Source organism: Gopherus flavomarginatus, chromosome 6 (genome assembly GCF_025201925.1).
Source record: "Gopherus flavomarginatus isolate rGopFla2 chromosome 6, rGopFla2.mat.asm, whole genome shotgun sequence".
In the NCBI taxonomy this organism is placed as follows: domain Eukaryota; kingdom Metazoa; phylum Chordata; order Testudines; family Testudinidae; genus Gopherus; species Gopherus flavomarginatus.
In genome coordinates, this window is record NC_066622.1 from 136,355,410 (window position 1) to 136,369,745 (window position 14,336).

The 14,336-nt window shown below is 48.0% G+C and overlaps 1 protein-coding gene across 3 annotated transcripts in view; it reads left to right on the top strand.

Annotated features, from left to right (window-relative positions):
* ARL3 (ADP ribosylation factor like GTPase 3) overlaps positions 1–14,336 on the top strand; it is a 40,568-nt gene that overhangs the window by 7,518 nt on the left and 18,714 nt on the right. For all 3 annotated transcript variants that reach the window (XR_007775030.1, XM_050958249.1, XM_050958247.1), the window contains exons 2-3: positions 5,751–5,894; positions 7,145–7,261. Coding sequence is in view for 2 of the 3 variants with exons in the window: in XM_050958249.1 (XP_050814206.1) it covers positions 5,751–5,894; positions 7,145–7,261 (261 nt within the window). In the remaining variant the exon portion in view is untranslated. The remainder of the gene's footprint in view (positions 1–5,750; positions 5,895–7,144; positions 7,262–14,336) is intronic.

The window sequence follows — 14,336 nt, forward strand, 5'->3', positions numbered from 1 at the left end:
AGGGCAGCATTATCTCCTGTAAATGTAAACAAACGTGTTTGTTTTAGCAATTGGCTGAACAAGAAGTAGGACTGATTGGACTTGTAGGCTCTGAAGTTTTACATTGTTTTGTTTTTGAGTGCAATTATGTAACCAAAAAAATTTACATTTGTAAGTTGCACTTTCCGGACAAAGAGATTGCACTACGGTACTTGTATGAGGTGAATTGAAAAATTCTATTTCTTTTATTTATCATTTTACAGTGAAAATATTTGTAATAAAAATAATATACTTTGATTTCAGTTACAACACAGAATACAATATATATGAAAATGTAGAAAAACATCCAAAATATTTAATAAATTTCAATTGGTATTCTATTGTTTAACTAAAAAAAAAAAAAAAGTAATAGCGATTAAAAAAAATTGTGATCAATTGCAGTTTTAATCACACTGTTAATCACATGAATTAACTGCGATTAATCGACGGACCTAGTATTTAGGTATTTCTAAGGCTGAATTTTTAAAAATCCCCACAGATTTTACTGAGTGATGCTTCTCCTGGATATGAAATATCTATTTACTAGAATCAGAATATATAGATGTAACTTTAGAACAGTAACGTTTTTGAATTACTGGTAGCCCAAACTAGAGTTTGTGTCTTGATTTAAACTGGATTGCATGTTAACTGCATACACGAGCTATATAATGTATATGCAAATAGAGCTACTAAAGTAGAGTCCACATCTATATATTGGCTTGCTTTCCTTCTAGCCTTCTAAATCAGCTTACCTTATACCTTAGAGAATACTTTTATTTCTATAAATAACCCCTTCTCTATTGGCTAACCCAGATAATCCTGCGATCAACCATGCAACAAGAAGTGTCAGTTGGATAGAATATGGAACGATGCTGATCTTATTTGTTGTAGGCTGCTGTGTTAGTTTGGAAGTTCATCATTCAGCAATAGTAGAGGGTCTGTTAACATTTGTTTTTCATTCCTCCCCTGAGAAGTATTTAGTGGTAGATAAGTGGTGCTTTGCAGTTTATTCTTTTGCATTTGGTTTCTTGTAGTTGAATTTAAAGTTAAAAAGGTTCCTAATCTTGACCTGCTCTGGGAATGTATTGCTCTACTCTTAGCACGCAGTACTGTGAACAGGATTAATGTTTCATCAGCACGTTTAGCTTGAACAGTAACTACAATAATAGGGCTTGATTCGACGCCCCCTGGAATCAGTACTCCCCATTGATTTCAATGGGCTTCAGATCAAACCTATCACGAATAAGCAAAATGGTGGGAAATTTGGGAATGTCTCTATTTAGCAGTTTTACCCTTGTAAGGAAGTAGAACTTGTGCATATTAGAGGGTTGCTATTTATTTTGGGTACGTCTACATTTATTATTTAAATTGGGTATTAACACACTGACTTTTAGAATCAGAAATGTAGGGCTGGAAGAGACCTTGAGAAGTCATCAAGTCCAGTCCCCTACTATCAGGCAGGATCAAGTAAACATAAGCCATCCCTGACAGGTGTTTGTCTAACCCAGGGGTAGGCAACCTATGGCACGTGTGCCGAAGGCGGCAGCCAGCTGATTTTCAGTGCCACTCTCACTGCCCAGGTCCTGGCCACTGGTCTGGCATTTTAATTTAATTTTAAATGAAGCTTATTAAACATTTTGAAACCTTATTTACTTTACATACAACAATAGTTTAGATATATATTATAGACTTATAGAAAGAGACCTTCTAAAAACGTTAAAATGTATGACTGGCACATGAAACCTTAAATTACAGTGAATAAATGAAGACTCGGCACACCACTTCTGAAAGGTTGCCGACCCCTGGTCTAACCTGTTCCTAGAAACCTCCAATGATGGGGATTCCACAACGTCCCTTGGAAGCCTATTCCAAAGCTTAACTGCTTTATAGTTAGAAAGTTTTTCCTAATATCCAACGTAAGTGTCCCTTGTTGCAGATTAAACCCATAACTTCTTATCCTGCTTTCAGTGGACGGGTCAGCTAAGAGCATGTGATGCACTTGCCACTTGGCATAAGAAGATTCAATATTTCAGGATCATCATCATCAAACTGAAATGCTATCATGCAAACTGTATATCTATCACAGTCCAGAACAGCATTATAGATTGTATTGTGCAGGGACAATCTTTCAGCAGATAAGTCATCACTAATTGTTGGAAGAGTTAGCTGTGTTGAGAATTGTTCAGCAGTTGACGGATCTTTCAGACAGGCAACATTTGAATACTTAACTGACTAGTTTTTACACATTTTTGGCTGAATAAAAAGGGAAAACTTTGATCAATCAAGACAGTTGTCAGTCCCTCAATCTGCTCCGTGTAATACTCGGGTTATGTGCACATCTCATAGGTCCCGCTGTCAGACCAACACATAGTCAGTGACATGAGCCTACCGTTTTGTATTTGTCGGTAGGCCAGTAACTCTGTCACAGAACCAAATTAGGTTGATTTGTTCTTGACAAATCCATGCTGGCTGTGCCTTATAACCCTATTATCCTCTAGATGCTTTCAAATTAATTGTTTAATAATTTGTTCCAGTATCTTTCCAGGTATCGAAGTTAGGCTGATTGATCTATAATTTGAAGGTTAATGTTTGTAAAGCTCTAAACGGGAAAACCTTAACTAAATGCTTAATTATAATGTAGGGCCTTTACAGTTACAGGAGGGGACACATTTCATCCTAGAGCACTGTACAGAATATATACAAAATGCCGCCACTTCTGAGGGCAGGGTGGCAGCTAGCTGGCACACACAACCCTGCACAGCGGGGGAAGAGGAGGAATATTGGCAAATCACCCACTCTTATCAAAAGTTCTACAGATTCTGTAGTGTCTGTACAAATCAGCAAGGGCCTTTGATCTTGAGGTCCCATCTGACAGACACTGTTCCCCGATAAAAGATGCACCACCACCCACAGTGCTGCCTAGTGGTCAGGTAGGGTAGACATGTCTCCTGCAAGGCTAACCATTGCTCTCCAGTGTAGGGTTTGTAAACCCCTTCACCTGCCCTTTTTAAAGAGAAGTCCTGTGTTTGCCCCTCTTCAGTCCTTTGAGATCTCACCCGTCCTGTGTGAGTTCTTGAAGATCATTTCTAACAGTTTCAAGATTGCTTAAGTGCCTTAGGTTGAATTTCATCAGGCCCTGCCAACTTGAATACATCTAACTTATCTAAATATTCTTTAACCTGTTCTTTCCCTATTTTGGCCTCCATTCCTTCCCCTTGTTCTTAATATTAATTGTGTTTAGTATCTGGTCACCACTAACCTTTTTAGTAAAGACTGAAGCAAAATAGGTATTAAACACCACAGCCTTCTTGATGTCATCAGTTATTAGCTCTCCCTCCTTGCTAAGTAGAGGGCCTACGCTTTCCTTCATCATTATTTTGCCCCTTACGTATTTAAAGAATATATTCTTATTGCCTTTTATATCCCTTGCTAAGTGTAGCTCATTTTGTGCCTTAGCCTTTGTTACATTATTGTAAATTCTAGTGTGCACAAACACATTTGTTACTAGTTGTGTGGTTAAACTTGTATTTTTTAAGTTGTCAGCCTGTTGATGAATAAGTCTGAAAGTCTATGTACTTGATTGTCCTCCTACCCCACCCTTTGCCATTAGTCATCTTAGATTGTAAATTCTTTGGGGTTAGAGTGTGTCTACCTTTATGTTTGTGCAGCATCTAATACAAAGCAGTCCTATCCAGATCTGGGTGATACCATCACATATATATTTAACAAAATACAGTACTTTGGATAGTATAAATTTCCAGTTTTATTAACTGACAATTTATGATAGACACAGACAGTATTAAGGACAGGCACAAAAAGGTAGCATTAAGGTTGAGATTTCAATCTTACCATTGCATTTCCAGGCTTGAGAGCTTAGCGTTAGCATTATGCTATCACTTCTTAAAAGCTTAGAATTGGGATTGACATTTGTTAACTTTCTACTTGCATCCTACAAAAACTTTTTTTTTAAATAACTCCTCCTCAAAAACTCCCCCTGTACAAGGGATGGTGTATGTTCATTTAGTTGTGTCAGATAGTTTAGTTGATTGATATTCAATTAATGCCCATGTTACAGGTGGTCAGAGGTGGTGTCATATATAACTTTGGTTTTCCAGTGTTATCAGAAGCTTAGCTGGGATGGTCTGTGTAGTGAGATCTTCCTTTGGAGCTTATTAATACCACCTGCACTGGAATAGGACTGCTACATTAAAAGGCTGCTTTCTAAAGAAAAGTGCTGATAGTTAATTTCACTGGATCCTGAAGTCTTGTATCCACAGAATAGGATGGTAGTGCAGAGACAGTAGCAGGATAGGTTTCCCATTTCCCTTGCCAATGTGTCTCAACCCTGATCTAGAGGGAGCCACCTTCAGGAGCAGTCTCCATGGCCCATTGTGTCCTTGGCCTCCAACAAAAATTTGTAGAACTCGGAACTCTTCCCATCCACAGAGCACTTTACAACCTATAACTAATTCATCCTCATACCACCCTCAGGAGATTGGCAAGTATCATTATCCCCATTTCCAAAACTAAAGTTCAGTGACATGCCTGGAGGGCCTCTGGGTCTGAGCTAGGATTTGAACTGTGAGTTCCTGGCTCCAGGTCCTACTGGTCTGAGCACAGAGCACACATGGCTGCCAATCAGTGCCTCTTATGGTAGTTTTTTTTTATGGGAACATCTGACCAGTAGAAACTGGACTGAAAACCAGATGACCCAAAAGGGATGAAGAGGCTTTTCCTCCACAGACACATCCCAGAGAGGAAGGATGATTATAATTCAGTGTGATAGCAAGATTTCCATTGAGGCTCCATTGTGGTAGGTGCCATACAAACACATGATAAGAGCTAGTCCCTGCCCGGAAGAGCTTATGTTCTGAACAGGCAAGATGAAGAATGGGTGTGAGAGGGGACAGAGAGGCACTGAGTGATTAAGTGACTTGTCTGAGGTCACCTAGCAAATCACTGTCAGAGCTCTTGACTCTTGCCGCACTGCCTTTCTGTTGTGTGGCTGTGCTTGTCAGAAGGGTTCTGAATCAAAGTAGAGTAACCAGTGTTACTCAGTTATATGCCAGCACCCAGAATGCTCTTCCGCTGACCATTATTTCATAGTAGTGCAGGTGTCTGAGCATTGACACCAGCACAGGTTTATGTTGTGTTCACGTGCACAGTTATTTTCTAGTGGTTTGCATTGTAAATAAACCGACGTGCCGATTCTGTTTCCTAATCCTGAGGCTGAGCCTGGCTGATGTTTGAAGTTTTCTTAACCATGAGGTACAGTGATCTGAGCTACTTTTGTGAGAGGGAGATTTGGATTAATGGGGTTTTGTTGGTGGTAAAGATAATCCAGATCACCTGGTGGTTTGACTGCTGCTTGTTAATGTACCTCATCCTTGGGAGATGCTTCCTGGTGCAGTGAATACTGAATAGGCTACAGGAGTTGAGCTGGGCACCTCAGTCCTTTAAATAGCCCCCATCAGCTGGCATGCTGAGTGATATTAGTGGCAGTTGTGTGCTCCTAGACCGAAGGTGATGCTGCATGTGGGAGTGGGGCACTGGGAGAACCGAAGTGGAGAAATGGAAGAATGAAAGGATGGGGCAAGTCCTCAGATTCTGTCTGCACTGGTGGTGGGATCTGCTGCCATGTTCCGCGAAGCGGAGGGAGGAGGGCAAGGCTGTGGAGAGGGGAAAAAGTTTCAGCATGGGAAATAACATCTCGGATTTCCTGGCTGCCGCAGGGTTTACTGTCAATTCTGCGCAAACTGAAGAGTGCACCAGACCAGGAGGTGAGAATCCTCCTCCTGGGACTAGATAATGCAGGCAAGACCACACTCCTGAAACAGCTGGCATCTGAAGACATCAGCCACATCACACCGACACAGGTAAGGAAGGTTCTTCCTGGGCCCACAGGCTGCTGTGTGTTCTGTTTCCATTCCACACGCCATGTTAACCATATTTGAGATACAAGCTATGCCTGTGAAATGTTAAAAGGCTGCATGCAGAACTAAATTAGAAGGGATATCATCATTATATTGGTGTGTTTTCAACTGCAGAAAGGGAGCCAGTCCCAAATCAGTATATAGCTGGCGAATGTAAATTTTTCACCCTTTGAGCCAGATTCTGACCTCAGGTATGTTGGTGTGTATCTGGTTAACTCCATGGAGTTCAGTGGAATTACTTGGGATTTACCCAGGTGTAACAGAAATCAGAGTTTGGTCCCATTTGTTTTAAAATAAAGAGCATCTATTTGGAGATAGTGCAGCACTTGTACATTTCTGTCTGTGCTCCCTGCTTCTTTCCCCCTGGGCATTCCTAGAATCCCACAGATCTTGAATCCCACAATTCATGTCATCCCGAGTTGTTGCCTTTTACTGCCCCGCTTCAGCGCTCCCCATTGGGGCAATTGTGTCCCTCCAGTCCAAAATGCCATCAGCACCACTCCTGACTTGACCAGAGGAGGCTGCTAGAGAGCTATACAAGGTGCTCATCTCTCCCCCTCCCCTAGAAGCAGAGTGCACTGCCTCACAGCATTCCCATCCCCCGGCACCCCAGCGCAAAAGCCCACGCTCAGATTCCAAGCTCTGATCCCCTGGGTCATGTGGCAGCACGTTGCCAGGCCACACCACATCCTGTTTTTCCAGTTGAACACCCTTTCAGTTGGAGCTTTAGTTGATGAAACGGACCCTTCCGATATGCAGCTGTTCTTTTGAGTTGAGCACTAGTGTTGTGTCAAATGAAGCTTAGTCCTCTGGCTTTGGGTTAGACTGTACTGTGTGCTCAGTTTTCACAGGCTCAGGCCTGCTTCTCACAGTGCCCTCTGTTTTTTTCCTTATCAGCATCTCTCTCTCACCTCTTGCTGTATCCACCCTTCTGAGCACTCCAAAGACATTAACAGCAACATATGTCTCTGTAGCCATGACAGTGTCAGCCCTTGATCCAGGAACATATGCAAGGTTGCTGTTCTCTTTCCTCTTCACCTCTCCCACAGCTGATTCATCTGAACAGCAACACGGCCGTATCTTGCCATGCTTTTCAGTAATGTGATATATAAGCTGCTAATGGTGCGCTCTGATGAATATGATCGTGAGTTTCAGGTTAACACAGTGTGTGGTTTTACTTATGCTCATTACAGGGCTTTAACATTAAAAGTGTACAGTCTCAAGGTTTTAAGCTGAACGTGTGGGACATTGGTGGACAGAGGAAGATCAGGCCGTACTGGAGGAACTATTTTGAAAACACTGATGTTCTTGTAAGTATTGGCCACAGCTGAGTGCTTGTTAATGCAATGGCTTTCCAAGGTCTCAGGCAGAAAGACAGGCAGCGCTAAACGCCCTAATTCTGAGTAACACCATTGTTGGCATAACATTAATCATTCCGAACCCATTGGCAAGACTGGATACATGGTGGGAAATGGTGGAATCAGCAGAAATGTTTCAAATTTATTTTTGACTTTTCCAGCACATTGTGCTTATCACTCCTATACATGCTCAATTACAAGTCCCTCAGGTATTAATGGCATGTTAACATATACTTTGCACATCTGTAGCAGTGTCCACTGGAGAATCTTAAGGCTTTTTACAGGTACTAATGAATTAAGCTACAAATAGTGAGGTAGGTTCAGTATTATCCTCCTTTTACAGATGGGGAAACAGAGGCACAGAACAGTTAAATGACTTGCCCAAGGTCAGCCAGAGCAGTCTGTGGAAGAGAGGCAGGAAGAGAACCCTATCTTTCATTACTAGATTATCCTTCCATACCTATTTCAAGGTTAATGTTTGTAAAGCTCTAAACATGAAAACCTTAACTAAATGCTTAATTATAATGTAGGGCCTTTACAGTTACAGGAGGGGACACATTTCATCCTAGAGCACTGTGCAGAATATACACAAAATGCAGCCACTTCTGAGGGCAGAGTGGCAGCTAGCTGGCACACACAACCCTGCACAGCAGGGGAAGAGGAGGAATATTGGCAAATCCCCCACTCTTATCAAAAGTTCTACTGATTCTGTAGCGTCTGTACAGATCAGCAAGGGCCTTTGATCTTGAGGTAGCATCTGACAGACACTGCCTAGCTGTATGGCACTCAAGTTAACCCCTATAAAAGGTTTAAAAGCTGATGACTCAGCCAACAACAGCACCTGTGGTGCCAGTAAGTTTAGGAAATCCAAACCCAGTGCTTTGATCACTGAGGCTATGTCTACACTGCACAGTTGTCCAGGTGATTGGCACCCAGGTGTAAGCACCTGGGTTAGCCTTGCCTGGGTGTGAGCATCCCCACTGCAGAGCTCGAACCACATTACTGTATCCTCATTGTTTCTGCATTCATCTGTGTATGCCTGGGAGTATGTCCCATGATTCTGTGTTGAGACGCCTTAGGATTCTTTCCCAATTGGTTCTGTCAATCGCGAGAGAACTTGTCTGTCCTCTGGGCTGGGGATTTGTGGAAAGGGACTGGAGAGCTGTCAGCACTTGAGTGACTTAGCCTGCATCCTCACTTGCAAAGTGGGTGAGTTCCAGGCTGAGTTAAAGCAGAGCCTAAGCTCTAACCCACACCCCCAACCAGCTAAGCTCACCTGAACAGTAAGTCGTTGCTATCACATCATTTTACAGATGGGAGAAACTGAGGCATAGATGGAATGTGACTTGCCTGTGACCACATAGAAAGTCTTACATTACTTAGATTATAAGCTCTTTGGGACTTGCTTCTTCTATGTTTACACAGCAGCTAGCACAGTGAGGTCTTGGTCAATGACTGCAGCTCCTAGGAGTGGGGCTACCACAATACAAAATAATAATTAAAAGTCGATATCAGAGCCAGGAATAGGCTCCTAATCTCCTGTAGCATGCCATGCTCTAATCACTAAACATGCTGCCTTTCATCAAGGCACTGCACAATAAAATGCACAACAGATACTAAATAGCTAGGCTACTCAGCATCATTATAGCAGGGGTAGAGGATGGGCCTACAGAGAGGGGGCCAAGGTTGACATAAAAAGACATCTCGGAGTAGAGTGACTTTAATTGCTGAATGCAGGGAGGGATGGGCTGAGGAGCTGTACTGGGAAGGAGAGTACCATGTTTTAGGAGCCAGCCATTACAACAAAGCCTGCGTCACTTGCCTTCCCAAAGCAGAAGGGTGAGACTTTACAAGGAGGGAGCTGTGAGAGAGAGACTGGCCAGTGCAAGGCTGAAGAGGGGGAGGTCTTTTCTCCATTACAGGCTTTCAAAAACAGCAGAGCCAACTTAGTCAGTGAGCTCCTGTATAGGCAATCAAGGCACAAAACATAGGGTGGGTATAAAATGATCATGACTGCTCTGTCAGGGATTATCTATGGTGCTAAGCACTATGCAAGCAGGCAAAAGTCAGCACTGCAAAGCAGCAGCCCGGGAGCCTTTAACTGCTACAGCAGACACTTCAAGTCTGCGCATTGTGAAGATAGCTACTGAGTCTCCATGGGTATATTGCAGGCCGTGTGATTCCCAGTTCTCCCTTGCCAAGCTTGTAGCAGCAATTAAACCACCACGTTCCCACTGCATTTACTGCAAGGGAGGAGAGATGGGAAAATAAAGGATCATTCTAAGCCTGGAGGAGCAGAAAGAACCCCTCATCTCTCCCCCAGCCTACTCAATACAACTGGAAAACCCTGTTTTGTAGGAGTAAGAAAATGGGAAGTGAGGAAAAAAGACGGTTACTCACCTTTGTAACTGTTGTTCTTCGAGATGTGTTGCTCACATCCATTCCAGTTAGGTGTGCGCGCCGCGCGTGCACGTTCGTCGGAAACTTTTTACCCTAGCAACTCCAGTGGGCCGGCAGGTCGCCCCCTGGAGTGGCGCCGCCATGGCGCCCAATATATATCCCTGCCGGCCCACCCGCTCCTCAGTTCCTTCTTGCCGGCGACTCCGACAGTGGGGAAGGAGGGCGGGTGTGGAATGGATGTGAGCAACACATCTCGAAGAACAACAGTTACAAAGGTGAGTAACCGTCTTTTCTTCTTCGAGTGATTGCTCACATCCATTCCAGTTAGGTGAATCCCAAGCCATACCTAGGCGGTGGGGTCGGAGTGAGAAGTCGCGGCATGGAGCACAGCCGATCCGAAGGCCGCATCCTCTCTAGACTGCTGGACCAGGGCGTAGTGGGAAGCAAAGGTGTGGACCGATGACCAGGTCGCTGCCCGACAGATCTCCTGGATGGGCACACGGGCGAGGAAAGCCAGCGACGACGCCTGCGCCCTGGTAGAATGCGCAGTCACACGGCCCGTAGGGACGTGGGCCAAGTCATAGCAGGTCCTGATGCAGGACGTTACCCAAGAGGATAGCCTCTGGGAGGAGATAGGAAGCCCTTTCATGCGGTCCGCTACTGCCACGAAAAGCTGGGGGGATTTGCGGAAGGGCTTGGTCCTCTCCACGTAGAACGCGAGAGCCCTACGGACATCAAGCGAGTGGAGCTGCTGCTCCCTGCCTGAGGAGTGAGGTTTCGGGAAAAAAACCGGGAGGAATATCTCTTGGTTGACGTGGAAGGCTGAGACCACCTTGGGGAGAAAAGCAGGGTGTGGTCTCAGCTGCACCTTGTCCTTGTGGAAGACCGTATATGGGGGGTCTACCACAAGAGCCCGGAGTTCCGACACCCGTCTAGCTGAGGTGATAGCTACTAGAAAGGCCGTCTTCCAAGAGAGGTAAAGCAGGGAGCAAGTAGCTAACGGCTCAAAGGGGGGCCCCATGAGTCGGGACAACACCAGGTTAAGATCCCAGGTTGGAGCAGGGGGACGGACGTTAGGGTATAAACGTTCCAGCCCCTTAAGGAATCTAGACACCGTCGGGTGGGAAAAAACAGAGTGACCATCCGCACCCGGGTGAAAGGTGGAGATAGCCGCTAGGTGGACTCGTAACGACGATATGGCCAGACCTTGCCCTTTGAGGGACCAAATGTAGTCTAAGATGTTGGCTACTGAAACTTCCATAGGGCGGAGATTTCTCTCTACGCACCAATAGGAGAATCGCTTCCATTTGGCCAAATATGTCGCCCTTGTAGACGGCTTTCTGCTGCCCAAGAGCACCTCCCTCACCGGCGTGGAACAGCGCAGCTCAGAGCCAGTCAGCCACGCAGGAGCCATGCCGCTAGGTGCAGCGACTGCAGGTCCGGGTGACAGAGGGTCCCGTGCTCCTGGGTAATCAGGTCCGGATGAAGGGGCAGGGGAACTGGGTCGGCTATGGCCAGGTCCAGCAGCATGGGGTACCAGTGCTGTCTGGGCCACGCCGGGGCTACCATGATCACATGAGCCCTGTCCCTGCGCACCTTCAGAAGGACCCTGTGGACCAACGGGAATGGGGGAAATGCATAGTACAGGTGGGTCGACCACTGGATGAGGAAGGCATCCGCTATCGACCCGGGTTCCCTGCCCTGAAAGGAGCAGAACGCTTGGCACTTCCTGTTCCCCTTGGCCGCGAAGAGGTCCACCCGGGGATAACCCCACCTCCGGAAGATGGAGAGGGCGACGTCCGGGCGAAGGGACCACTCGTGTGACAGGAAGGATCTGCTCAATCGATCCGCCAGCGTGTTCCGTACTCCGGGGAGGAAGGAAGCCATGAGGTGAATGGAGTGGGCTACACAAAAGTCCCAGAGTCGTATCGCCTCGTGGCACAGGGAGGAGGATCTGGTGCCGCCCTGCTTGTTGATATAATACATGGTCGTCGTGTTGTCGGTGAACACCGCGACACAACGACCCTGGAGCTGATGACAGAACGTTTGACAAGCAAGACGGACCGCTCTCAACTCCCGCATGTTGATGTGTAGCCCCACCTCCTCCTGGGACCACAGGCCCTGCGTCCTCAGGGTCCCTGCGTGGGCCCCCCAGCCGAGATCGGAGGCATCTGTTGTTAGGGACACCGAGGGCTGAGATGGGTGGAAGGGGAGACCCGCACACAATACTGACTGGTCCAGCCACCAACCGAGAGAATCTAAGACCCTCTGGGGGATCGTGATTAACATATCTAGTGGCTGTCTTGTCGGCCTGTAATGACTGATGAGCCACAACTGGAGCGGCCTCATGCGGAGCCGAGCGTAATTGGTCACGAAAGTACAGGCCGCCATGTGGCCTAACAGGGTTAGACACGTCCTCACTGACGTCAGGGGGGCTGTCTGTAGTCGTTTCACGATTGCCGACAAGGCCTGGAACCGCTGCAATGGCAGCAAGGCCCTGCCCACAGTGGCGTCCAGGACGGCCCCGATGAATTCCACCCTTTGTGTGGGGGCCAGGGTGGACTTGTCTGTGTTCACCAAGAGGCCCAGGGTGGCGAACATGTCGGTGATCACACGGACATGGTTGCAGACTTGTTGTTCCGACGTGCCCCGAATCAACCAATCGTCTAGATACGGGAACACGTGGATCCGACTGCGCCGAAGCTGCGCCACAACAACTGCCATGCATTTGGTAAACACTCTCGGGGCCGTGGACAAACCAAATGGGAGGACTGCAAATTGGTAATGCAGAGACCCCACAAGGAAGCGAAGGAAACGTCTGTGGGGTGGCCAGATAGCAATGTGGAAATACGCGTCCTGCATGTCGAGGGCGGCGTACCAGTCTCCCGGATCCAGGGATGGGATAATGGTCCCCAAGGAAACCATGCGGAACTTCAACTTCACCAGGTACTTGTTGAGCTCTCGCAGGTCGAGGATGGGCCTGAGGCCTCCCTTGGCCTTGGGGATCAGAAAGTAGCGGGAATAAAACCCCTTGCCTTTCTCGTTCTCCGGTACCGCCTCTATAGCCCCTTTGCGGAGGAGCGTCTGCACCTCCTGCCGAAGGAATTGCTCGTGAGAGGGGTCCCTGAAGAGGGACGAGGAAGGGGGGCGGGGAGGAGGAAATGAAACAAACTGCAGGCGGTATCCCGACTGCACCGTGCGTAAAACCCAGCGGTCTGATGTTATGAGGGACCAGGCCGGGAGGAAAAAAGAAAGGCGGTTGGAAAACGGGGGGAAAGGATCCAATGGGGAAACTGTTACTGCGCCCTCGGGCGCACCTTCAAAATGAAGGCTTGGGACCAGGCGGGGGCTTAGAGGAGCCTTGGTTTTGGCCCCCCTGGTTCCCCGAATGCCTGCGCCTTCCGTTCCTGCCGCGGCGCCTGTTAAGGTCCTGCCGCTGGCGGAACTGGAGATACGGCCTTCGCTGTTGTTGCTGTTGCTGCGGCCGGAAGGGTCTGCGCTGCGTCACTGGAGTGTGCATCCCCAGTGACCTCATGATGACGCGGTTGTCTTTTAGATTCTTTAGTCTAGGGTCTGTCTTATCCGAAAACAGCCCTTGGCCTTCAAAAGGAAGGTCCTGTATTGTGTGCTGGAGCTCCGGCGGAAGGCCGGAAACCTGCAGCCAGGAGAGGCGACGCATCGTTACACCCGACGCGAGGGTACGGGCAGCCGAATCCGCAGCGTCCAGAGAGGCTTGCAAGGACGTGCGTGCGACCCTCTTGCCTTCCTCTAAGATGGCCGCAAACTCCTGACGAGCGTCTTGTGGCAACAGCTCCTTGAATTTGTCTGCTGCCACCCAGGAGTTAAAGGCATATCTACTTAACAGGGCCTGTTGGTTGGAGACCCTGAGTTGCAGCGCTCCCGCCGAGTACACCTTACGGCCGAGGAGGTCCATCCGCCTAGCCTCCCTGGATTTGGGGGCTGGAGCCTCCTGGCCATGACGCTCCTTATCATTGACAGATTGGACCACCAGGGAACACGGAGTCGGGTGTACGTGGAGGTACTCGTAGCCCTTAGAAGGAGCCATGTACTTCCTCTCGACGCCCTTCGCCGTGGGAGGAATGGAGGCCGGAGACTGCCAGATGGTGTTGGCGTTGGCCTGGATGGTCCGTATGAACGGCAGGGCGACCCTGGTGGGAGCGTCTGCGGAGAGGATGGTGACAATAGGGTCCTCCACCTCCGAGACCTCCTCGGCTTGTAGACTCAGGTTTTGGGCTACTCGCCGGAGGAGGTCCTGGTGCGCCCTGAGGTCCAGCGGGGGGGGGCTGTTGGAGGAGGTCCCAGCCACCGCTTCGTCAGGGGAAGAAGATGAGGAGACCCCTGGCAAGAGGGTGTCCAAAGGGGGGTCTCCCTCGGCCCTCGCCTCTGCCTCAGGAGCCAACGTGGGGTCCTGTTGCTTGGATCCTTCCTCCCCATCCGGGGAGGGAGGGGGGCGAGACAACGAGGCCTCAGGTGCCCTGCGCTCTGCAGTCGGCGGTCTAGCAGGGAGCTGTTGGGGGCCCTGGGCCTGATGATACGCCCAGGGTGTCCAGAAACCCCATTGCTGTGGGGCTGCGTCCTGCTGTGGAGGCTCGCTGAACAGCGCCGC